This window comes from Taudactylus pleione, unplaced genomic scaffold (genome assembly GCF_031769625.1).
Source record: "Taudactylus pleione unplaced genomic scaffold, aTauple2 ptg000314l, whole genome shotgun sequence".
Lineage (NCBI taxonomy): Eukaryota > Metazoa > Chordata > Amphibia > Anura > Myobatrachidae > Taudactylus > Taudactylus pleione.
The window spans coordinates 6,979,335-7,004,405 of record NW_028284715.1 but is presented as its reverse complement, the minus strand read 5'-3'; the positions used below and the strand labels follow the sequence as shown (position 1 = coordinate 7,004,405).

Here is a 25,071-nt window from a genome sequence, read left to right as displayed (position 1 = left end):
AGGGGTTATGTAATAGCCTGTGGGATATAAGCTGTGGCAAGAGTCCAGCCGAGTCTGGGTGTATTTTTAAAGCGGCAATCAATGAAAAGGCAACCATCTTGTTGGCAAGTACAAGTAAATAAACCCCTAGATGTGCAGCATGAACGTGAAAGCCTCCACTGGAAGCAGCAGTGGAAGGAAGCTCAGTTATGATAAACAGGGAAGAACCATTACGGTTGTCATCAGCTGTTTTGAGATTTCTGCAGTGACTGGTTCATGTTTTGTGGCCCATATAAGACCCAGCATGCTCTAGCATTCTGTCCATGCCAGGACCTGTAGTTCACACTTCTTAAAAAAATAAATATATAATGTTTAAAAACAGAGGCTGGTGGACATTATCTAATATTCATTCTAGCACCCTGGACCTGACAACCCGTGCAGTTCCTTTTTCCTACCTGGGGTGTCGTCTCGTGCTAGAAACACCATAGCAGAGAGCGACACCACAGGTAGGAAAGAGGAACTGCACGGGTTGTGACAGGGGCCAGGTGCTAGAATGAACACTAATTATCATACCTTAGTGCTGGTAGTGGCCTTTTTAGCGTGTCCCCATGCAGTTTGCCACTGCAACCTAGGTTATGAGTTTTGAGTTATAATCTTGTGCATGAAGTCCTCGGTTTTCCTCTACTTTGTCTAAGAGTGTAAAATCCATGTAAAAACCAATGGTTTGTTAGTTTGTTTTTTTAATGTACAACATTTTGTTTGTTTTTTTAACCTTGAAATGTAGAAGCTGTAAAGTAAATAAAACTAGAAAACCATTACATATAAAGGTAAAGGTCAATTCCCAAGTTGTAACACAATAAAACAAAAAGTATTATTTGCTTGCACATACAACTGTAGAAGCAATATACATTAAACTGTAATAAATAAAATCACCACCTGCTTTTACACAGGTGTAGAGACAGAACCCTGAATAAGTTCCGGACAGCACATTGCCCTCTCCACGACGTGGCCGCTGTCTCTGCAGATCATCTCCTGCTCATCCTGCACATTTTACACCAAGAGTCCCAAGCAGGGCCGATGTATTACTTATTCCCTGGTTTCCGCAGACCCAGCAGGAAGCGCGAGACGTTTTCATATACTACAAAGGTGATGCAGCAGGCGGGGGTCACTCGGATAACATTGGGGACAATTCCTTTGTAGAAACCATGGACACCTTCTTTCCTTTATGAAGAACAGAAAAGATAGAAGAGTAAGTTCTTGTTCTAATAAAGGTCAAATTCCCCATTACACCAGACAGTGATTAGCGATATAAAGCAGCCGCTCAGAGACAACCTCTGTCCATCTGCATGCAGCCGCAAGGAAAGGTCACCGGGTGGGTAGTATTTTGAGCTAAAGCTGCATACACACGGTACGATATCTATGAACGATAACATTCAATGATGATATATCGCTCATGTTTATGCAGTGTACGACCAACGATGCGCGTTTCCGCCTGAATGATAACGATATCTATGATCGTCTGTACATGCAGGCCAACTTGCACGATATTGTCAACTTTGCCTGTGCAGAGATGTGGCAGGATGCCTTCACTGAACGATATCTTTTAAAAGGTGTACACACACGAGACTATAGGTGCGTACACGCTGGGGGATTAAAGTGAACGACTGAACGATAACGATATCGTTCACTTTATCGGCCATCTTTTTACCTAAATGATGAACGATAACGAACGACGAACGATGCGCGTTCCTGCAGGTCGTTCGTCTTTATCGTTCATCGGGCATCGGGCAAACATGCAGACCAACCTGACGATATTGTCAGGTTGCTGCATGTTGGGGAATGGGGGAGAGAGTCCGGTGCTGAACAATATAGTTAATGATATCGTTCAGCGGGTGTGCTCAAAGTCATGAACGATATTGAGCACACCCTGCCAGGGACACACTAGACGATATCGCTGAGGGAGCAGCATATCATCTAGTGTTTATGCTCCTTGTATCTTTGAAAGATATGAACGATAACGGTCAACGATATATCGCTCCGTGTGTATGCAATGAACGACCAACGATGCACGCTCCCGCTGGACGATAACGATATCGTCCATCATCCATGCATGCAGGCCAACCTGGACGAGATCGTTCATTTTTCATATGGGAGAACGATCGTTGGTCATTGATATCCTTGGTGTGTGGATGAACAATATCGTTCATCCAGCAACGCCGGGAATTTCAAGGGAGAACGTTCAGCGATATCATTCGCTGAAAAGATCGTCCCGTGTGTACTCAGCAAAAGATCTTTTGAAAGATATCTTTCAGGTCGCTGGCGGTACAGATCGTACCGTGTGTATGCAGCTTTAGACAAAATGGACATCAGAAACCGATGGTTAGCAACCATCGATGTTTCCAAGCTGATTGAAAAGCTTTTTCCATGGAATAGCGGGTTTCTGATGTTTGCCAACCATCGAATGCTGCCTTTCTATGCCCATCCAATGGCTGAATTAATGCTTGCGTTCAGCTGCGGACGCCGTGAACCGGTTGTCCAGGGCACAGCTCAAGAGCGCATGCACAAAGCTCCAGCTGCTTCTGCGCATATTATGACCACTGATTGTCGATACCATCACATGGTTTTGATGCTATGTTAAGTATCCATCGCATTACTAGATGTCAGAAACCCGGCTTCCATTCTATTTTATGTCCATCTCTAGAGCTTAGATTTTGGATTACAGTACACATTCTGCTCAAGTTGCCTTTACCCCTCACAAATCCCAGGGGCACAGAAAGCTGATCGCATTGTGGCTGCGCCAATGTGGGGAAAGGAGTATGCGATTGGCTTTTAGTAGCACCAGGTTTCAGGTAAAGGGGTGCTCCATGGCTAGGCAATCACATCCAGGTATGGGAAATAGGTAAGTTAACAGAAATGTCCTGTTTCCTGCCTAAGAAAAAAACGATATCGTTCAAGAAATCATTCACTTTAAGTTAAAACGATGAATGATTATCATTCATGCGCGTTCACGTTTGTAGTTTAGTCAGACTGACCAACTCAACGATTTTCATTAAGGGAATATACAAAAGTCGTTTGTAGTTCAAAAAAAAATCGTTCATTACACTTTAAAAAAATCTGACAGATAATCGTTCATAAAATCGTTGGTAACAAAATCGATGTGCCTGTATGCAGCTTTAGCGATGATATATACAGTGCAACAGGGGCTTACGAGTTACAAGTGTTACATGTTCAGTAAGCCATGAAAATAAATTAACTATTAGCTTTGCTCAGTCTAATATTTAAAGTAATTGTCTGATTATTTACCATCAGTTAGCGCTGTTACACAGTCAGTAATTAACTCCAATATTGCGTAGATACAATTCAGGTCAGAGGACTTCGTACACTGATCGTTTTGACAGATGGACTTGGGTAATGGATAATCTCATACCCTGCTATATTTCAGCTACTTAAAACATTGGTTCACGGACTCTGTACTTATAAGTTATTACCATTGACAAGATATTAACTACAACCAAACTACCACTCATTTTCCGAGTATCCGGCGTAGGGAAGACTCCCCTACTATCAAGGCCCCAACCCGTCCTTTCGATGGAGAACAAAGTATAGTAAACAAAGGGACAAATAACCAGTTCACTGTTTCATATCATAAATAAAAGCCATTAAAGTTATAAGACAAGTAATAATCTAGTAACAATAAGAATATAGAATTATAGCCAGTAAAAGAAGTGGCTTATATATGGAATTAGTGTTATATATGGAATAAGCTTAGTATGCTTATTCCATATATAACAAACTATTGACTTGTAAATCATATATATATAAGTCTGGAAACATTCCCCACTTACAAACTAAAGAACCTATGTCACTCTTCATTAAATCAATTAAGATTACTTAAACATTGAAACCGAATATATACTGTATTTTATCATTTCCGATACAAGTAAATTGCACCAACTAAAATTGAAAAAGCAAAGATCATGCACAAGTTATTATGAAAAGATACATTTTTGTCTTTATCTTGTGTTAACAAAACTTGTGCCTACTTACCGCCACGTCCTGCTGATAACATCGATGACTCCTGCGTAGCGATTGTGCTGATCCTGTAGACGAGCGCGCACTACTTGATAAGGATAAGTAGCCGCCACGGCAAATACCTTTGACAGCGCTGCCACTGTGATGTATTCCAAAGTGTTCTGAATAAATAACACAAAATTACTGGCATACAGCCTGTTGTAAACTGTACTTTAGCCATGATGGTATGATCTACGATCCCTCGATACTGGTGACATTTCAGAGAGGTGCATCTCTGCTTCACAAATATGAGAAAGGTGTAATTAAGCCCATCACGTATTACAGAAAGGATAATCATAGCTGTTAGATGCAATTACCTCTCTAGTAAACAGATGGTGGTATCTTGGGGACACATTTACTAAAGTGAGAGTTTTTAGAAGTGGAGATGTTGCCCTTAGCAACCAATCAGATTCTACTTGACATTTAAATAGCAACTTCTATAAGATAATAGCTAGAATCTGATTGGTTGCTACGGGCAACATCTCCACTTCAAAAAACTCTCACTTTAGTAAATTTACCCCTAGGTGTCCATTACTATGTAATTAACCCTTGCATGTATTACTTTACAGTAAGGGAGATTATAGAGATGAATGATGTGTGTGATCCTGCATGTGTCATAAACAAACAAAGGTTTTCTGCAATGGAAAATATGACTGATCAGTTAAACCACAAATTCTTACACTAATTAACTTCTTCACACTGTGGAAAATATTGTTAGTGTAAATAACCATAAAATCATACCCCACCTGGGGTGTAAATATTCATATATCATACTCCATCAGGGGTGTAAATAACCATATATCATACTCCATCAGGGATGTAAATAGCCATAAAATCATACTCCACCAGGGGTGTAAATAACCATAAAATCATACTCCACCTGGGGTGTATATAACCATAAAATCATACTCCACCAGGAGTGTAAATAACCATATGTCATACTCCACCTGGGGTGTATATAACCATAAAATCATACTCCACCAGGGGTATAAATAGCCATAAAATCATACTCCACCTGGGGTGTAAATAACTATATCATACTCCATCAGGGGTGTAAATAACCATATATTATACTCCATCAGGGATATAAATAGCCATAAAATCATACTCCACCTGGGGTGTAAATAACCATAAAATCATACTCCACCTGGGGTGTATATAACCATATACAGTATCATACTCCACCTGGGGTGTAATAACCATATCTCATACTCCATCAGGGACGTAAATAGCCATATATCATACTCCATCAGCGGTATAAATAACCATAAAACCATACTCCATCTGAGGTGGGCTTGTTTTACGTTTTTACCAACTCTTAGCTATGAAATGGATTTCTTCCAAACTCGAAAGAACTAAACATTGAACAAAAGACATAAATATTTGTACTAGCAAACCAAATAAAAAAAGAAGGAACTACAACTAATTGATCAAAGTAGTTACCTTTTTACATGTACAAACATATGTAAGGAAACCTTGTGTCATGGATCTTTACATCTGCTACAGTTTCATTATTTTAAGCAGGACCATAACTAGGAGGTGGGCGAGCGGTGCCGCTGCCCAAGAAGCAGGGCCTAGAGCGTGACACCATTGCATTTGGCTTGCAGGGCACCTGGCACAGCACCCTGTAGAGCCACCGGGAGTATTGGTAAATGGATAACTTCATCCTGGTGTTTGCATCACATGTGTAAATACACGATCTGCATACGATACAATAGATAATATGGGCTGCACATCTGATCACATCTGAGCGGCGGGACTGCGCATTAGACTGTATCCTGCGTAAAAACGACACGATTTCCACACGATTCATCGTACGACGTGTCGAAAATTGGGCAATAGTGTATGGCCAGCATAATGGAGTCATTTTAGGACTATGGAGTAGATTTACTAAAGTTTCTAAAAAGGGAAGGTGGACGTGTGTCTACAGCAAGCAGATTGCAGCGATCATTTAATCGCATGAACTGCATAAATGACAGCTATAATCTGATTGGTTGCTATGGGCAACACCTTCATTTTTTTCATTTTAGAAGTTTTAGTAAATCTAAGAATAATCATCAACATCTTGAGATATTACACTTTCACTGCAATACAGGTGAGCTGCTCAGTTCATGAATACAAAAATAAAAAGTATGATCATGATTTTTGTTACGAGGCGCTATGTCTTACCAATTTAGAATCACTGGGCTTATTAAGGTGCTTATTATATTCCATTTTTAACTCCTCGTATGCCATGAACTGGAGGGCACCGTGCGATGTTCCCAATAGGCCTGGCACGAAACCCTGTAAACACATAACGTGGCGGCTGTACATCATAAAAGACAAAAATACAAATCTCTATATACATTGCCACATATTATACCAGGAGACGTTACCTTGTACAGCCCGGGGATTCCTTCCTGCCTATAGATTTTAGCCAGAGCGTGGAACATGCCCCTGTACTGACGTTTGGAAGGGTCAATGCCAGCGTCATACTGAAGAACAAGACGAGTCTTTGTAACCCATATTGGGTTTGTAATACACAATGTTAAGGCACCTGTGTAAGGAAAGAAAGAAAACATAAAACTACAGAACATCCATCATTGGCAGAACAAGCTCCCTAGTAACATCACTGGGACAATTGTTCTTCACTACTTTACCCAGCATTAATCTGGCGACATTATATGCTGTGTGTATACATGAATCCGAGGACAGAAAACCGCATCCCTGATGTTTTAGAATATTGCATATAGTGAAGGAAGTAACTGTGCACTAAACGCCAACACTGTGCCAACCCTTCCTCCTACGTCAGCACCACTCAATCAGTCCTCTATATAAATGTAGCACCGCGGTCACAGCGAGTCACTCCATTAGAACATGAACTTGCATTTGACATGGATGTTATTTCATGTACAGTCATTTTATTTGCTTCCACGTAAATTATTACTCAAGTTCCAGTGCCGCAGGCAGCACAATTAAGCTGGAATTTGGACAGCAGGGGAGACATAATGGTACTATTTATGGATATTGCAGCTTCCATCCCACATTCCTCCAAGTCACTCGTCCTACAAGGGTCTACCGCCCAAATCACACCCTATAGTCACTTACCTGCGCCAGCGGCAGATAGGAGGTGTTCAGTCGCTGTTAGGTTCTCTGCCCTCCCTTCCTTCTTGTAGGCTTTGATTGCGTTGTAACTGGAAGGTAAAAAAACAAAACAAAACATGAATACACAGGTAACAAAGTAATAAAGGCGCAGAACATGTGATAGGTGAATAAAGTATGAATCCGCAGGTAATAAAGTAATACATCTTAGATAAGAAAAATGTTTTACCTACAGAGGATTTTTAACTACAGAAGTACCCCAGAATTTCAATTGCATTTACCGTGACTTGTACCATTAAATTGCAGGTAAGGGAGCTATACTGAACACCAAGGTGTAAAGTCATTAACGTAAAGAATCACTCACTCGGCTTTGGATAATCTGGTGCACGAGTTATAAAAGCCCATACATCAGAGTATATTATACAAACGTACCTACTATATACAGTGTAGCGCCACTACTGTATGCTGTTCAATAGGGACACTCTATACTAGGCCAGAGGTTCCCAAATGTGGCCCACAAGGTTCCCTAACAGTTCAGGTTTTAGAGATAGCCGTGGTTGAACACAGGTGATTAGACCAAATTGACTGAGGCACTAATTAAGTCACCTGTGCTCAACCATGGATATCTCCAAAACCTGGACTGTTGAGCTTTGAGGACTGAGTTTGGGAACCTCTGCGCTAGGCTGTAACCACACTGGGCATCAGCGGATACCTCTCTTCACACTTTTATATGTATTAGAACAAAATGTGAGATGAAGACGTCATAAGACAATATTTTACAAGGTGGAAAATGCATACAATATTCTCCCCCTCCCCCATAGGAATGGCATGTCTGTATTTGTAGTATACAGAAGGGGAAGACCATTTTATCTTCTCCAATGCACCACAATATAATGTCAATTCTGTTAAGTGGAATAGAGAGTAGAGATAACTGTGTGAATTTAGTGCTGGGTAACAGGCGCCCCATGAGCGGCATACGGCCCATCCGAGAATCCGAGGCCCCCAGCTACTTCCCACCCTATGATTGATTGATGGGTGTTTTCGGGCAACTGGGACAGATTATAGAAGTTTTGTAGTTAATGGCGTTCTAAAGGCATATGAAGAAGAGTTGGCACAGCGAGGTATGAAGGGTGTTTGAGTGGCATGTGGTATCTATTTTGTTTTGTTCTAACTTATTACTGAGCTAAAGTGTAATGTGTGGCCCTTTTAAAAGTCACATTGAAGCCCTTGAAGTCCATCAGGCTCCCCATCACTGTGCTTATCAGTTTTCCTGAAAACCTATATTTCCATCATAGACCATGACTCTTAAAGTAAAACATCCAGTACCGGTACACTGTAAACACTTACAAGAAGAAGTAAAGCCCCCAAGAGGCCCCAGCTCCCCATATATTAGGGGTAACGCCCTGATAGAGGCCGCGTAGTCCTTCCTGCTTCCACACGGTGGACATGCAGTGCAATATACCACTGTACTTAGGTCGGAGCTCCAGGCCATCGCTCACTGTAAAAGACACAATAAATACAAAGCTATTACAAAAGTATGCAGCCCTACAAAGTACAACCTTGACATCAGGAAGTGATTGCACACCAGCCGAGTGACAGAGGAAAGCGGCATCTAACATTGGTTAGAGCAGTGGTTCCCAAACTTATTTGAATCACGGCACCCTAGAGTATCAGCATTGTTATCACGGCACCCCGAAGCCAAAACTTTGTTATTGAGAAAGTCTGAAAAAAATGTAGTGAAGTAGTAAAGTTAAGTAAATTGGCCTTTCCCATCATCCTTAGGGTCAGTTATGTGGTGCGGGACAGGTTTGCGCTTCTGTTTGCCCACATTTTTACATTACATTGACAATAAATGATTTGATTTGGTGCTGGACCACCTGAGGCACCCCTGCAAGTGTCCCAAGGAACCCCAGGGTGCCACGGCACACAGTTCGGGAACCACTGGGTTTGAGTGAAAAGGTGAGTGAGGTGTTTTTTTATTTATTTTTTTTAACCAAAGCTTACAAGGTCGTCAATCAGAAATGGCCTTGGTCGTCGTCAACTTTGTCAGTGTGTATGTTGCACCCTCAAATGATACGTCTCAGGACATGTACCGCCTCTCTGAGCGCAAGGTGGCAAAAGTGCAGAAAGCATCCATATCGACAAATGGATGGGTGTGCAGGAACGTTTGGGCACATGTGCTGTACAGGAAAGTGAAGTCTTCAAAATAAACAAAAAATATATATGCTTACACCTGACCCCAGTGCTACTCACTAAAGATGGATTGCAGCCCAGGCCACCTGGTGCTGTGCAGAGTAGGGTATCCAGCGCTGGGCCAGTTGCTTCAGTGAGGTCACTTACCTTGTACTGTCATTAGCTTAAGGAAATACACTGCTCCCAGGATATAGTGGGATATAGAGAGCTATATATATATCCATATAGATGTGTCCAAATACATCTAGCCTCCTAGCACGTTAAAAAAGCCTTTCTAATCGCGCCATCCTGTGGTGCAACTCAGTAGCGCTGAGCATTTTTCATGCGACTCGTTCCTTTAAAATGCGCCTTATTCGCAAAGTAATGTGAATAGGGGCGTTTCTACTTCTACTGCGCATGCTTGGGTTTCCGGGAAAATTGCGTCTGCGCCTTTTTCCCAGGGACATATTTTCTGCGCATGTGCGAGTCACCGGTCCGGCGCTGCAGAGCAACATGCAGGAATCTGCGGAAAAGTAAGAATAACTAGTATGGGTGCAGGCTGTGCAGCGTGGGCACCACACACCTTGCACCCATTATAAATATGCTGCAGAGTCACACGTTGTGTGTAACGCGACACTTGTAGCACATGTAGAATAGATGTTATGTGGACACACCTGTATGTACAGGGAAAAAATAGTTGATAGATATAGATATATAAATATCCACTGAAGGAAGGATGCACTCTCCTTTGCATAAATGGAAATAGCCACTGAAGGAAGGATGCACTCTCCTTTGATGTAACAGTCAATAATATTTTATTAGCACCAACAACAGCACGTTTATTGGTATTTTTTCTCCAAGCCGCATAGAACAATCTATAATTGGTCAACGTTTCGGCTCATGCTTTAACCTTTATCAAGATCTCAATTTTTCAAATTCAACAAGTATTGCTGGTATATGGTGCTACAACATGTAGATCTGTGGGGTAAACAAAGAAACACCTGTGACTAGTCTGACAGGCTCCAATGACATGATTAAGCAAAAAAGTAATAATAATGACTTGTGGAAAATGGAAAGTGAAAGGTCCCTGTTCTTCAATAGACCGAGTGCCTAAGTGCTAATGCAACCACAGCTATCATACCACTTAATGTAAAACCCCACAATGCAGTGCGAGTGAATCCAACCAAAAGAAAACATACTATAAAATCTACCTTCATAGGTACTAAATGTACATGGTTAATAAGACATCATCCTGGAAAGAGCAGTGAGATCCAAACTGCAGGACGTGCAAATGTGGACACATGATGATCAAAACAACACGCGTGCTATTCAGAATCTTATCACCTGGCTACCAAGTGGCCTTACCTTAACAAGAAAAGAGATGCTCAAAAACAAGCCATAGGAGGCGTGGAACTTTCACTTTCCATTTTCCACAAGTCATGCTTAATCATGTCATTGGAGCCTGTCAGACTAGTCACAGGTGTTTCTTTGTTTACCCCACAGATCTACATGTTGTAGCACCATATACCAGCAATACTTGTTGAATTTGAAGAATTGAGATCTTGATAAAGGTTAAAGCATGAACCGAAACGTTGACCAATTATACATTGTTCTATGCGGCTTGGAAAAAAAATACCAATAAACGTGCTGTTGTTGGTGCTAATAAAATATTATTGACTGTTACATCAAAGGAGAGTGCATCCTTCCTTCAGTGGCTATTTCCATTTATGCATTGTGGCTTTCCCAGCTACTGGAAGCACCCCGACATTGACTTATATGTGATGAGAGTGCAGAACTTTTTGAGATATATATATATATATATATATATATATATATATATATATATATCTTTCCCATGTCCAATATTTTGGAAGGAGGCAATCACCAATCTAGTTATTTTATAGAATTTTTTCATATCTATGAAACTTTACAATCCACCTGTTGTAGCCAAATATCGACATTTCGGTTCCATTCAAGAACCTCTCTCAAGACAGGCATTGAATATTATGTAGCATAAGTCAGATATACATAGCAATACATCAAGTCTGCATATCAGATGGGTCAGGATTGTAATTAGGTAGCAGATGCTTACAATCTGGTCTGGGTCCTCCGGATCTCTGTAGGTCTGACGCGCAGCCTAGCCTATTACTATGATCATTAATTTGATCTTGGCAAGCACCCCTAATTGTGAAAATTTAAGACGTGAGTGCAGGACTAATATATATATATATATATATATACACACACACACACACACACACACTGCAACAGGTGGCACTCGGAGTCTTTGCTTTGGAATCAGTGAAACAGGAATGTGCTTTATTTCTGTTTCGCTGATTCCAAAGACTCCGAGTGCCGCCTGTTGCAGTATGGATATATGATGGGGGTGCAGTCCTCCTAGAAAGGCATCGGAGCAGGTTACCCCGCGGTGGGTCACGAGTGCCGGGTGATAGTATTACATACATACATATAGTATATATTACATACACACACACACACACACACACACACAACTCCACAGTCTGCCGGTACTCGTTAAAAATGTCAATATACTCCGATGCCTGTAAGGGAGACTAGCATGCATATACTAGGACAGACAGCAGACATGAGTGTATTCCAACTTCAAGGTTTCGTCAAGACCACATACAGATAAATCTGTGTATGGGGGGCCCTAGGAGCAGAGAGCAGGCGCGTGGGAGTGTTCTAGGGGCAGATAGCAGGCGTGTGTATGGGGGCCCTAGGGGCTTGGATAAATCTGTATGTGGTCCTGACGAAGGGGTGTATACCCCGAAACGTTGAACTTGGAATACACTCATGTCTTTTGCAGTCTATGAGTGACGTCTGTCCTACTAGGCCGTGTGTATACACCATTAGGTAGGTGTGTGTATGCACCATTAGGTAGGTGTGTATTATAATTATATAGATCTAACAGTCTCTGAGTGACGTCTGTCCTACTAGGCCGTGTGTATGCACCATTAGGTAGGTGTGTGTATGCACCATTAGGTAGGTGTGTATTATAATTATATAGATCTAACAGTCTCTGAGTGACGTCTGTCCTGCTAGGTCGTGTGTGTGTGTATTATAATTATATAGATCTCATTATGGGCTTTGGGCTTGTACCTGCAAAGCGGATTTTGACCAGGTCGAGCGGGTGCAGCACCAGGGTGGATATGACGCCTCCACTCAGGCCGGCCACCAAGTTCTCGTACTGGACGTGTCTGAAGAGCTGTGCCCAGGGAGCGGCCGGGGAGGACGGGAGTGCGGCCTCCGGGCTGGACGGGGCAGCCATACGGATAAGGCGCACCGGCAGCCGGGCGGACGTCTGACACCTGCACCGCACACACGTTGCATCAGGCTGGGGAATGGAGGAAGAAGCCACCTCCAATGTCACCCCCGCCCCACTATTCCCCAGCCCTCACACTTCGCCCTCACTAAAGATGGCGGCTGCTGATTCCTGCGTCGCGTGTAGTCCCTGCCTGCCTGAAAGATGGCGATGTACGTGGCTGACGTTACTGGCACATGCACGCCTAGCGGTTAGCGGAGGTGTTTGGTAATACACCTGTGCCTGTGTGGGCAGACCGGAGTAAAGATGGCGGCGGCTGTGTGAAGTGTCTGGCGCAGGTCAGATGACACTGTCGTTCTCTCAGTTCCGGCCCATGTGGGGAGAGTAAAGGAGAGAGCGGAGCTTGTGGGGTTTATCGCTATGAAAGTGAAGGTTTTGTGTAGGAATCCCGACGATTATGTGCGGGAAACCAAAAAGGATCTCCAAAGGGGTGAGCACACGAAATGGGCTGTCCTAGGTCCGGAGAGGGGTTCCTTAGGGCAGAGTGGTGTCTTGTGGCAGAGAGCAGACGTGTATGGGGGGCTCTAGTGAAAGAGAGTGAGCGTGTGGGGAGCCCTAGGGGCAGAGAGCATATGTGGGTGGGGGCCCTAGGGACAGAGAGCGGATGTGTGTATGGGGGACCCCAGGGACAGAGAGTGGACGTGTGTATGGGGGGCCCTAGGGACAGAGAGCGGACGTGCGTATGGGGGGCCCTAGGGACAGAGAGCGGACGTGCATATGGGGGGACCCTAGGGTCAGAGAGCGGACGTGCGTATAGGGGGGCCCTAGGGACAGAGCGGACGTGCGTATAGGGGGGCCCTAGGGACAAAGAGCGGACGTGCGTAGGGGGGGGCCCTAGGGACAAAGAGCGGACGTGCGTAGGGGGGGGGCCCTAGGGACAAAGAGCGGAAGTGCGTAGGGGGGGGCCCTAGGGACAGAGAGCGGACGTGCGTATGGGGGGGCCCTAGGGACAGAGCGGACGTGCGTATGGGGTGGCCCTAGGGACAGAGAGCGGACGTGCGTACGGGGTGGCCCTAGGGACAGAGAGCGGACGTGCGTATGGGGGAGCCCTAGGGACGGAGAGCGGATGTGCGTATGGGGGGGGGCCCTAGGGACAGAGGACCTCATTCAGAGTCGGTCGAAGCGGCCGCACGGTCCTACGCCACCGATGTTCGCTATACTGCGCATGCGTAAAGTTCGCAATGCGAGTGCGCAAACTAGCCGCTACGATCAGAAATTTCTCTCTCCTTGAACACAGCCAGGTCGGTAGTTTGAGTGACAGATTGAGGCGTTTGTGGGTGGTAACAGGGGAAGGTGCTTGAAAACGGGGGTGTGGAGATCCGAACGCAGGCGTGCCTAATTATGCGAACAGCGTTTTATGGGAGTGCATACGGTTTATGGGAGTGCATAATTAACAAAGTAGCGTCATGGCACGTGACATGGGAGGTTTTTACACTGACATGATCGTAGAGCTTAAGAGAGGGTATGGTCAACCTTAAGCTCTACGACCAGTTCCGATGGTGCCCGATGGTCTCGATTAATCCTTATATGGCCGGAGATGACATGTAATGCGTACGAGAAGGGGGCGTATTTTTTATCTTCCGACCGCTTCCTCCCCTTGGACGGCCAACTACCGATCCGAACTTAGGGACGCAACTTGCGAGGGAATCATTTGCATATCCGACCCCTTTTCCCGTACGACCGTGCGGCCGATTCGACCGACTCTGAATGAGGTCCAGAGAGCGGCCGTCCGTATGGGGGACCCTAGGTGAAGAGAGCGGACGTGCCTATGGGGGGCCCTAGGTAAAGAGAGCAGATGGGGGGGCGCTTAGGGGAAGACAGCGAACGTGTGGGGGAGCCCTAGAGGAAGAGAGAGGATGTGTGGGGGCCCTAGGAGCAGCGAGCAGACGTGTGGGGTGGGGGGGAGAGTAGATGAGAGAGATAATTACCTAATTTGCGAACGGTGACTGTTCCTAGTAACAATTCTGTATTACTGTAGCAGTTATTCCAAATACATTGTTTTAAGCAGTATAAAATGATTTGTGTGATGTTACAGATACATTTTTAGGTCGTAATGTTTTTTTTTATGTGATACTAGTGTGAATGTGTTTCCATTCTAGTTCCTCGAAACTATGACCCCTCACTCCACCCGTTTGAAGTGCCTCGGGAGTATGTCCGAGCACTAAATAGCACCAAACTAGAGCGTGTGTTCGCCAAGCCATTTGTTGCTGCATTGGAGGGACATAGAGATGGAATCAACTGTATGGCAAAACACCCCAAGAGCTTATCCACAGTGCTGTCAGGAGCTTGCGATGGAGAGGTAAGAATAGTAAAGGGATTTATTACGAATCTTTGCCATGCAGGGAGGGGAGGGGGAAGGGGTATTGAGTAAATGTATGCTGTTTTTTATCCTGCACCCTTAACCTGTTACTACTAACAGTGGGCAGACTAAACTCACGAAGCAGAAAGCATAATTTTTGTCAAATTTGCTGGAGGTTATATACTAGCAAATAAATTAATTTAAAGGGAGAAACTTATTTCAGTGTATACTGTAATTGTTTTCAGCTTAGAGTGGCTTATTAGAGTCGAAGTGGCTCTATACATCTGCACCGAAGTTTCGCGATTCCCAGACACCAGGGTCGGGGCATCGGTGAAATCCAACATGTTGGATTTCCCTGATTTGTCGATCCCGACCAAAATATGATCGGGATCAGCAAGTCAGGAATTTTTTACATGAAAAATTTCCCAGGCAGATCGGCGATCATCGATGATCAGCGTTTCCGATTGGTGGCTCCGGTCAGATCGTGGAAATGGCTGCCTATATTTAATTATATATTATGGGGTCCTTAATATATAATTAAATAGTATATAATCTACTTAATCATAGTTATTTGTAACAATAATAATTTAGATTTGTTTTGTTTTTTTTATTTATTTCTGTTCTTGAAGTCTAAAAATACATCTGACTTCTACCAATGTAACTTATTTAGACCGGAAACTATGGAACAAATGAAATAGCCTACGATTTATGTAAACATGCTTGTTTCAGTCAAGATAGTTACTAGATTTAAAGTGGCAATTCATTTAAAGTAAAAACAAGGTTGGTTTTGACTTTAACCTAATAGTCACTAGATTTCTAGTGACAATCTCGCCAGTATGACACTGGCTCCCACAAATCGTGGGCAATTGCATTCGGCCTTTCACGTGTTATAGACAATAGTGTGTCCTTCATTATGTTTTGCATAAACCTACCTGTAAGTGGATGTACTTCTTTCTTTTTTTCTCAGGTGAAGCTTTGGAATCTGGTCATGCGAAAGTGCACCCGAACAATACAGGCACATGAAGGCTTTGTCCGAGGGATTTGTGTTCGCTTCTGCGGAACCTCCTTCTTTACAGTATGTACCCATGAAGCTTTCAATATACCCCAAACTATTAGAGTTTTATTATTTAATTTGCAGCTTTCAAACTCCTCTAACAACCAGTGAAATTGTACAAGCGCATAGGCAAACGCAGGGGGGGTTTCCGTCTTCCTGGAAACCCCCCTCCCCAACCCACACCATGACCACAATAGAAATAGTAATGTAATAGAATTCTACTAGTACTGCATGTTCTTCTCAGTATCACAAATGAAATAATTAGCACCACCTGTGGATCTTTTAACATGTATCAGCCAGTAATAAATAACCTGTGCACCAACTAGGAGATCTGGAAAACATTCACCATTCACTGTTAGGGATGTGCTGCTATAGAGCCCAATATGTACATATATGTCCAGGGCAGTGCTAGGTTCTTCTGCTGCTCCCCCAGACTCCCGGACTTGCTCTAATACTCTGGAATGGTGCCCACATCTAAAATATAAACATTCATCTCAGGCAGGATGGCCATACTGACGCATCTAATGGCTTACTGTATATGCTGGAATTATGACACACAATATACTTTGTATGACGCATATTAAAGCTGGTTAAGTGCTAATTCTACCCTCTTCATGGACTGGCCACACTCACTTTAAAATCAGGTATTTGGAAACCCCCCTCTAGAAATCCTGCGTTTGCCACTGAAGTGCTGTGACAATAGTCCAGTTTGTACTTGTACATCTGTAGCGGGTCCGTTTCTTTTAGATCCATCAGAAAGCACTGCGGCTTTCAAAGTTTGCTTCCGGTTTAAAAATAAAAACATCACATGATAGGTTTATTCCATTTAAAAAATAAAAAAAAAAAGTAAACTTAATATTGTGAAAAGAGTATCTATCTTCTGAGCCTTCCAACTAGCCATATTTTATAGAAGTCATATTTTTTTAATTCCGAGTTACTCCAGCAATCTGTGTTACTCAGTATAACTATAATTAGGCAAAAGGCTTTTTGAGTGTTGTTTCATTTTAAGCGTAAGGGCAACAATTTAACTCGGAAAGCTCGTAAATGTTCTGTTATGTGTTACTGCTCCCAAAATATGGGTATGCGCACACACCACTCTCACATATAGTTAGTAAATAACCATTGATTACTTTAGTTGTTGGCACTTGTGTCCTAGGTTGGTGATGATAAGACGGTGAAACAGTGGAAGATGGAAAGCCCGGGTCATGGAGAGAAAGAGGAGCCTATACATACAATCCTGGGCAAGGTCGGTTGGTAAATTATGATTTTACTTTTCATTCTTGGATATTTTTTTTATTAATACAATAAAGGTAAACACTTCTGCCTCACAGCTCTGGGGCTTTGAGTTCGATTTCACCCCTTGCCCTCGGTGTAGTGTTTGCATGTTCTCTTTTGTGTTTGTGTGGGTTTCCCCCAAATGCTCCAGTTTCCTCCCACTGACAAAAAACGTGTGTGTGTAAGGGAATTTATACTATTTGTTCCAGTGGGGCAGGGACTGATTAAATATTCTCCGTAAAGCACTGCGCAATATGGCAACACTATATAGGCGATAATTGGTATCATTCTGCATTTGACAGTAAATCCTGTGACGTTACTGTATCAGACCTTCTTTGGCAGTACAATTAGATCTTGATTATATAGAAGAAGCCCTGAATGTACTAGTGTTGGTAGAAGAGGAGGCCCTTCAAACTAATCCAGATTTTTTATGCTGGGTACACACTAGACGATATTTTGAACGATTTAGCCGATTCCGATGCATCGGAACCACAAATAGTGTAGTGTGTACACCTACTAATCCCATTCCCGAAGCGAGCACATGCCGGACGTCCGTCGCATCCTCAGATCACTTGTACATGCAGAAAGATCTGAAGATGTCGCTAACGATGTCATGCTGCCGAATGCAACATGGCTCCCGCTAACCCCCCTGCCGGCATCGGCCAGGTCTGTCGCTTATGAGGTCGGTACACACTAGACATCGGGGTATTCTGCTTTGTAAAATATCTAAGTTCCATAAAGTTTTCCAGATATGTATGACCGCAAAGTTTAGTCTGTCTGAGTTGCTGTATGTATTCTGCTGTCTCCAAAGAGTGTCTTCCTAGGTTCTCAACTCTTTATTCCGTCTGCAGACTGTGTACACGTGGGTGGATCATCACTGGAGGGACCCTGTTTTTGCCACATGTGGGCAGCAGGTGGATATCTGGGATGAACAGCGAACCAGTCCCATGCGATCCTATTCCTGGGGAGTAGACAGCATTTCCAGCGTCAGATTTAACCCCATTGAGGTAAAGCAGCTGTGTTTTATTCATGGCGTTTCTGTGATCATCAGAGGACCTGGAAGTCCTGGGGTTTACTTTGTCATTGGGTATATTATGAAGATGCATAACTTGCAACCTCTACAGTATATTATACCCATTTAGTCGGATTGTTTGCGCCTCAATCATTTCCGTTTGGCAGATTTGCTTTACAGGCTTGCTCAGTTAGTCCCAAGTCTTTAAAGATAAATACAAAGCTGGTTTAAATAGTGTAACATATATTATATTTGCTAGACATGCAGATGTGGTCACATGCATCTCTGCATGTTAAATATCCCTTCTAGTCGCGCTATGCCACGGCTTGACTCCGTAGCGCTGAGCATCTTTTTGTGCAACTTTTTCCCTTCAAAAGCATTTTATTCATAAAGCGCTGTGTATAGCACGCACAAGCCGTGTCTGCTGATTGAAATGATATGCGGCATGCCTATATTATTCTGTGTGCGGGTGTATCTGTATGCGAAATGCTGCGTTAGTGTCAGCGGATGTGGCACTGTGACGTAGCATTTTGCCTGCAGATGCACCCGCTGTTGCACACAGAACATAGGCATGCCGCATATCCTTTTAATCAGCAGAAGCAGCTTGTGTGTCCTATTCACATCACTTTGCGAATAAAACACGTTTTAAGAGAAAATGAAGCAAGAAATTACGCTTGATGCTGTCGAGTCGCACAACGCTCACGTGTTATGTTTAACGTGACTTGTAGCGCATGGAGGTAAGATGTATGTGCTCACATCTGTATGGATATTAATTTGCTGCAACAGGGCTAACTACATATAGCAGATACACCAATCTTGCTGTACAGCTTATCTCAGAGAGGTGGAATCTTCATGATTTGCTCTGTTTTTTAGACGCACATCCTAGGAAGCTGTGCTGCTGACAGAAGCGTTGTCCTGTATGATATGCGGAAACCTACACCATTAAAAAAGGTAAGTAGCACTTTCACATCTGGTATCACTATGTGTGGGAAGTGATGTCTTCAAGGGAGATGCTGTGCTGAATTTCAATGGCAGAACACAATAGTTATAGGATTATACACAGTGGAGTTTTTGCTCTCAGTCTATAGTCAGGAGGATGGGGCCCACAAAGCTCACTAGGAACGTATGACATTGCTGTACAATGAGGCTGCAGCTTTAGTGATCTCACTGGTTTGCCGTGAACAGACAGGCTGCATTCTCATGAATATTGATCCATCTAATAAATGGCTGCCTTCGCTTGGTGTAGGCCAGGGTTATTTAGACTGCGGCCCTCCAGCTGTTGTGGGACTACACATCCCAGCATGCCCTGCCACATGTTTTGCTATTGGGGCATGCTAAAACTGTGGTAGGGCATTCTGGGATGTGTAGTTCCTAAACCGTTTTAGGGCCACATGTTGAATACCCCTGGTGGAGGCAATTGGCCCATGTTTTACTTTATTTTCATTACATTTAAAGTCAAGAGTACTCCTATTTTAATTTGCATGTTTATACCTTGCTATCTTGTTGCTTTGTTTTTTGATATCGGCTTTCTGTATTCACTGAGATTAAAGGATTGATCAAAATTTAAATTTGCAGCTATGGGCCATGGTGGTAAAATTAGTTAATTCTAATAAATTCCACTAATAGACAGGTGAAGCCCCTCCCATATCTGTAGGACAATGTCCTGATTGGTCACCATTATTAAACACTACAGTTATTTCGTGTTTATTATTGAACTTTTGGTTTTCGAAGGTGGCCGGTTACTACTGCTGGACCCAAGCGACAGGGTCATAACTTGGTTATTCCATTCTTCCCAGATTATACAAGAACCAGCTGTTCTCGAGTCAAGGAACTGGCTTGATAATTCAGAGGGAATATAACCCCACACAAAAAGATTGATAGCGGTTATATTGCAGTTGTGTTTTCGGTTTTACCAAATAATAATAATCCTATAAATTTCCGTAACATTATCATCTGACATCAACACCACTTTGGGTGTCACACACTGAATATCATCTGGTTGCTCCAATATTGACAATATCGCAGTGCGAGCGGCCGGTTTAGGTTTGGACAAATCAGGCAAATCAGCAGGACTTGTGAGATTGAACCTTGTTTTATCTACTAAATCTAGATTACTTTTGCATTAGAGACAATTAGGCGATGGGTATTAAAGTCCTGCTACAATAAAAAAAATGAACAAGGAGTGGTCCTTTAAAAAATACTGGACCTTTATTGGGTTAACAACTCTGGGCTATAATATATTTTCAAATTACTTGGAAACATAAGGAACAACATCTGCATGTTAAGAATATTGCTCTGTATATCTTTCTCAGTTCTTAGGTTACAGATTTGTGATATTCTGTGTTTTTATGTGTAATTTTGCAGCTCTGCTTCTAGTAGTGTTTCTGAGGTCATGGGTTCGATTCTCACCACGGCCCTACCTGTGTGGAGTTTGTATATTCTCCCTGTGTTTGCGTGGGTTTCTTCCGGGTTCTCCGGTTTCCTCCCACACTCCAAAAATATACTGGTAGGTTAATTGGCTCTCAACACAAATGAACCCTAGTGTGTGTGTGTGTGTGCGCATGTGATAAGGAATATAGAGTGTAAGCTCCACTGGGGCAGTTCCTGATGTGAATGACCAAATATTCTCTGTAAAGTGCTGCGGAATATGTGTGCGCTATATAAATAACTGGTAATATATAAATGGTTACTGCTCATTTGGATGACTCTTCATAAACGGATGGTCTCCTTACCTGCATTCCTCTGATCTGTAGGCTTTTATGATCTCCCCTAACAGTCTATGCAGGAAGTCCTCTCTCCTCCGCTGAGCAGGCCATTCCCAAACTGGAGCTGCCTCGCCATGGTTCAAAGGCAGCAGTTTGAGGAAAGCCGTTCCCGAGCAGGAGAGAGGACCTCATGGCACCCAAATGATTGGCGGAACCCAGGTGAGTGAGCTTTTTCCATTTCATTTGACAATGGTGAAGGATCCTAAAATGAATTGGTTGCCTAGAGGCAAATTTCAATTAACCGCCAAAGTGCATCATGTGACGCAATTCTGATTCTGCTCACAGCCTATGGAGATGCAGACGGAATCACTTTACCGTAACTGGCGGATAAATGCACGCCGCGTGCTGCTGACGGTGCAGAACCTGAGATTTTTCAGAACAGACAATTCAGCACTTTTTTTTTTTAAAACAAACCTGCTGTTCTAGTGCAATGTTTAGCTTTTTATTATATCCTAATAATTCCTCTCTTGTAACAGATTATTCTAGAAATGAGAACAAATGCTATTTGCTGGAACCCTATGGAAGCTTTCGTATTTACAGCTGCTAATGAGAACTACAAGTAAGTATTAATAGTCGGCAAGCGGGCAGCGGCAAGTTTATGAACAGTAATTGTAAGTTGCAGGGTAAAACATCCTCTTACAGGGGAGATCTATCAAAGAGGACAAGTGGGAGGTGTTGTTCATAATCCGATTCTAGCTATCATCTTATAGAATGTAATGGATAAATAGTTAGAATCTGGTTACTATGGGCAACATTTCCACTTGTCTTTAGAAGGCTTGATAAATATCTCTTCCCCCCCCCCCCCTTCCCCCATAAATCAAGTGAAAAGTGTTTATTAATGTTGCGCGGAGGAGCCAGTTGAGGAGTTTGTCATTTGCTTTACTCATCTAGCAGTACAGTAGCTGCTGTCCTGTTATATCCTTATCAGATAATGCAGTATGTCTGGTTTATGTGGGATGTTACACACCTATATATACACTGCCCTTCATTTACTCCATGAAGTGCTCTTAACGAGACAGTAAATTTGAGTCTAAAAATACTTCTTTAGTTTATTGCAGTTATAAGAAGATCTGAAATGTCTTGTTGGGAAATGTGTTTAACTCAGGGACTGATTCAGAGCTGGACGCGATGGCGATTACGAACGCAGAACGAGCGATTGTTTGCCATCGTGCATGCGTATAAGCCGCGTGCGCAGCCATCGCAATGCAATTACGGACGCACAGAGGGTTCATTCGCAAAGTGAGGGAGAGGTACTCAGTATTTGGGGCTGGTGACGGGGAGGGGGGGGGGTGGGGTTGTAAAAAAGAATGCTGGCGTGTCTGACCGTTTAAACGCCATTACATGGGCGTGCATGCATTAGCCACTGTGATTACAAACGCAGCATGAGAGCCCTCTGCGTGTCTGGAGACAGGCCGCAAGGGCAAGATGGCTGCTCGATGTGCGTCGATGTTGCCTGTATTTACACAGTAAGCGACATTGTCCGCAATGTAAGAAGGCAGCAGTGGCCGTCTCTATGCTCGGGTAATCTCTGCAACCATTGGCATATTTTCGCCTCTTGTGTTATGTGCACGAAATCGCAGCTGCGATCGCATTGGCGCCCATCTCTGAATCAGGCCATCAGTCACTACAGTCTCCCTCCTGGTAGCCGGACCTCCTCATACACTCGTATGTAAAAGCAAAAAAAATTGCCTTAATACAACACAATACACCCTTTTTTTTTATATTGTTTTAATGTCTTCCTTGTAAAATACAAAACAAAGTGCGTTTTCACTTTCAATGCATCTTCTTCCTGCAGATTGTACACCTATGACATGCGCAACATGGAAACCCCTATGAAGGTGCACATGGACCACGTCTCAGCTGTTCTGGATGTGGATTACTCCCCCACCGGGAAGGAATTTGTGACTGCCAGCTTTGATAAATCAGTTCGCATCTTCCCAGTTGAAAGTGGGCACAGCCGGTGAGCTTCTCTTCCTACCAATGATAAAAAGTACACATCATCACTGATTCTTAGTTAATAGGCCTCATTCACGTGACTCTCCGTTCAGTCCACAAGATGGCTGCCTCCTCTGTGTGTAATGACTAGTGCACTTTTGAGTCCATTAAAAGGCAATTTCTGTTAATTTACTCAGCCTAGCATGCATTTAAGGAGGAATCTGTGTCACGATGCTGCTGAGATACTTTCATTGAATGGAATGCTCTTTAGATGTGACCATTGCACGCACCAGGTCTTGTTTGAATGCTTTACACTTTACACATCCTCTCCCTTCTAAAGCTTCAACATAACCTGACTCTAAGCTCTGCTTTTGAAACAGGGAAGTGTATCACACAAAGAGGATGCAGCACGTAACCTGCGTCAGGTGGTCGGCCGACAACAAGTACATCCTGTGCGGGTCGGACGAAATGAACATCCGTATATGGAAAGCCAACGCTTCTGAGAAACTTGGCCTGGTAAGAGTGCTGGTGGTGTCCAGCAAAGCAATACGTTAATTGCAGCTGCAGAGTCACTGCAGTGCACCTGTAGCCAGATCCTAGTGCTCAGTCATAGACCTGCTGTGTGAGTCATACTGTGCAGCATTAAATCCTGAAGTCAGACCGCAGCACCTAGACTGCTTGTCATCCCCTATTTGGAGCTATAATGCAAGGTGACTGTTACATTTGTGATTACTTAGTGCCTGGAAATCGTTTGACTACTGCAGGATAGGGGAAGGCATAAGCTTACGAAGATGTATATTATGTGACTATTCATCGGGGTGGCTTGTCAGAGACTAAGGGATCTATGTACTAAGCAGTGTTAGGAGACAGAGTGAAAAGTGATAAGGTGCCAGCCAATCAGCTCCCAACTGTCATTTTTCAAACACAGCCTGTGAGATGACAGTTGGGAGCTGATTGGCTGGCACCTTATCACTTTTCACTCTGTCTCCTAACACTGCTCAGTGAATAGACCAATAAGATTCTCCAAACACTGACGTGATAAATGTGTGATGCCGGCAGTGGGAGTACAGCCCATGCGTCTCCATGATTACAGCTGGGAGATGCTGAACAAATTTGAACATGAGTAATAGATGTCAGCAGGCGTTCTTGGGGTGGTTAGCCAGACACGGGCATGTTACTGACAGCAGCTGCATCTAATCGAATAGTAGCGCTGACACAAGACGCCATGTCCAGACGGAGACATTTAACCTGCCATAGTGTTGGTGCAGGCTTCGATGGTGCGTCTAAAGATGCAACGAGATGGATTAGCGCTGATGCAAGCGGGAATCTCCTTATGACCCGAATCAGTTGCGCCATTAGCATTAGCGGTCCTCTGTGCGGGCAGAGGTCCGCATTGCCTTCAGTATGGTGGATTATAAATAGACGGAGTATCGTGGCCCCACTGCCTTTTATTGGGATTAGATGAGAGATCAAACATCAGGGAATAAGGGGAACGCGCCAATAAAGCTAGCAGTAATTTGCTGGTGCATTAATCGTTAAAATTCAAAAGCCCCCAGTTGGACTTGTAATTGTAGATGTCTGTTTCATTGTTGTCTGTGTTTTCTTTTGTGACACTTTTAGACAAAACGCCCTGCTTACAATCCCTTTCTTTCTTGACTTTCATTATCCCATTATGGTAGCCATAAACATGTAGTAAATCAGTTTACAGAGGCTTCCTCCTAAGCTTGACAACCCACAAAAGCAATAGAACATCAAAGCAACGATTTGTGTTTTATTCGGAGTTTTCTGTACTCCTTTCTTCTAAGATTGTTATAAGGTAACACATCAGTTTTATGACCACATGGGGGCGATCTCCAGCTTTCCACCAGGTGACAGTAGGACTCCCGTAATTTGCACTGTTCAGGTCATTGCTCAACACTTTGCCAGGAAACCGCATTAATTGAATCCTAATTTGTTTTCCTCCTAGCATGAGTCCAATGCAAATCACAGAGAACTTACTACTTTGTAGCCATTTAATGACTGAGGCCTTCCGCAGGGGTCCAGGATGGGGGTTTATTGTCTTCACTTACAGTTCAGGCGAGAATA

The 25,071-nt window shown here is 43.4% G+C and overlaps 2 protein-coding genes across 2 annotated transcripts in view; one reads left to right on the top strand and one right to left on the bottom strand.

Annotated features, from left to right (window-relative positions):
• Positions 1-742: 742 nt before the first annotated feature.
• SLC25A32 (solute carrier family 25 member 32) lies at positions 743-12,723 on the bottom strand. The gene is made up of 7 exons (XM_088442591.1): positions 12,424-12,723; positions 8,479-8,629; positions 7,138-7,223; positions 6,426-6,586; positions 6,220-6,333; positions 4,027-4,172; positions 743-1,200 (listed from the first exon to the last, which is right to left on the bottom strand). Exons 1-7 carry the CDS (start codon positions 12,590-12,592, stop codon positions 1,062-1,064), a joined length of 966 nt encoding a protein of 321 aa, XP_088298717.1. The 5' UTR covers positions 12,593-12,723; the 3' UTR covers positions 743-1,061.
• A 132-nt stretch (positions 12,724-12,855) lies between these two features.
• The window catches only part of DCAF13 (DDB1 and CUL4 associated factor 13), a 32,891-nt gene continuing 20,675 nt past the window's right edge, over positions 12,856-25,071 (top strand). The window contains exons 1-9 of the mRNA XM_088442590.1: positions 12,856-13,076; positions 14,746-14,945; positions 15,913-16,020; positions 17,156-17,245; positions 18,126-18,281; positions 19,160-19,237; positions 21,528-21,610; positions 22,847-23,011; positions 23,367-23,502. Of these exons, the coding sequence (XP_088298716.1) occupies positions 13,007-13,076; positions 14,746-14,945; positions 15,913-16,020; positions 17,156-17,245; positions 18,126-18,281; positions 19,160-19,237; positions 21,528-21,610; positions 22,847-23,011; positions 23,367-23,502 (1,086 nt within the window). The 5' untranslated portion in view covers positions 12,856-13,006. The remainder of the gene's footprint in view (positions 13,077-14,745; positions 14,946-15,912; positions 16,021-17,155; positions 17,246-18,125; positions 18,282-19,159; positions 19,238-21,527; positions 21,611-22,846; positions 23,012-23,366; positions 23,503-25,071) is intronic.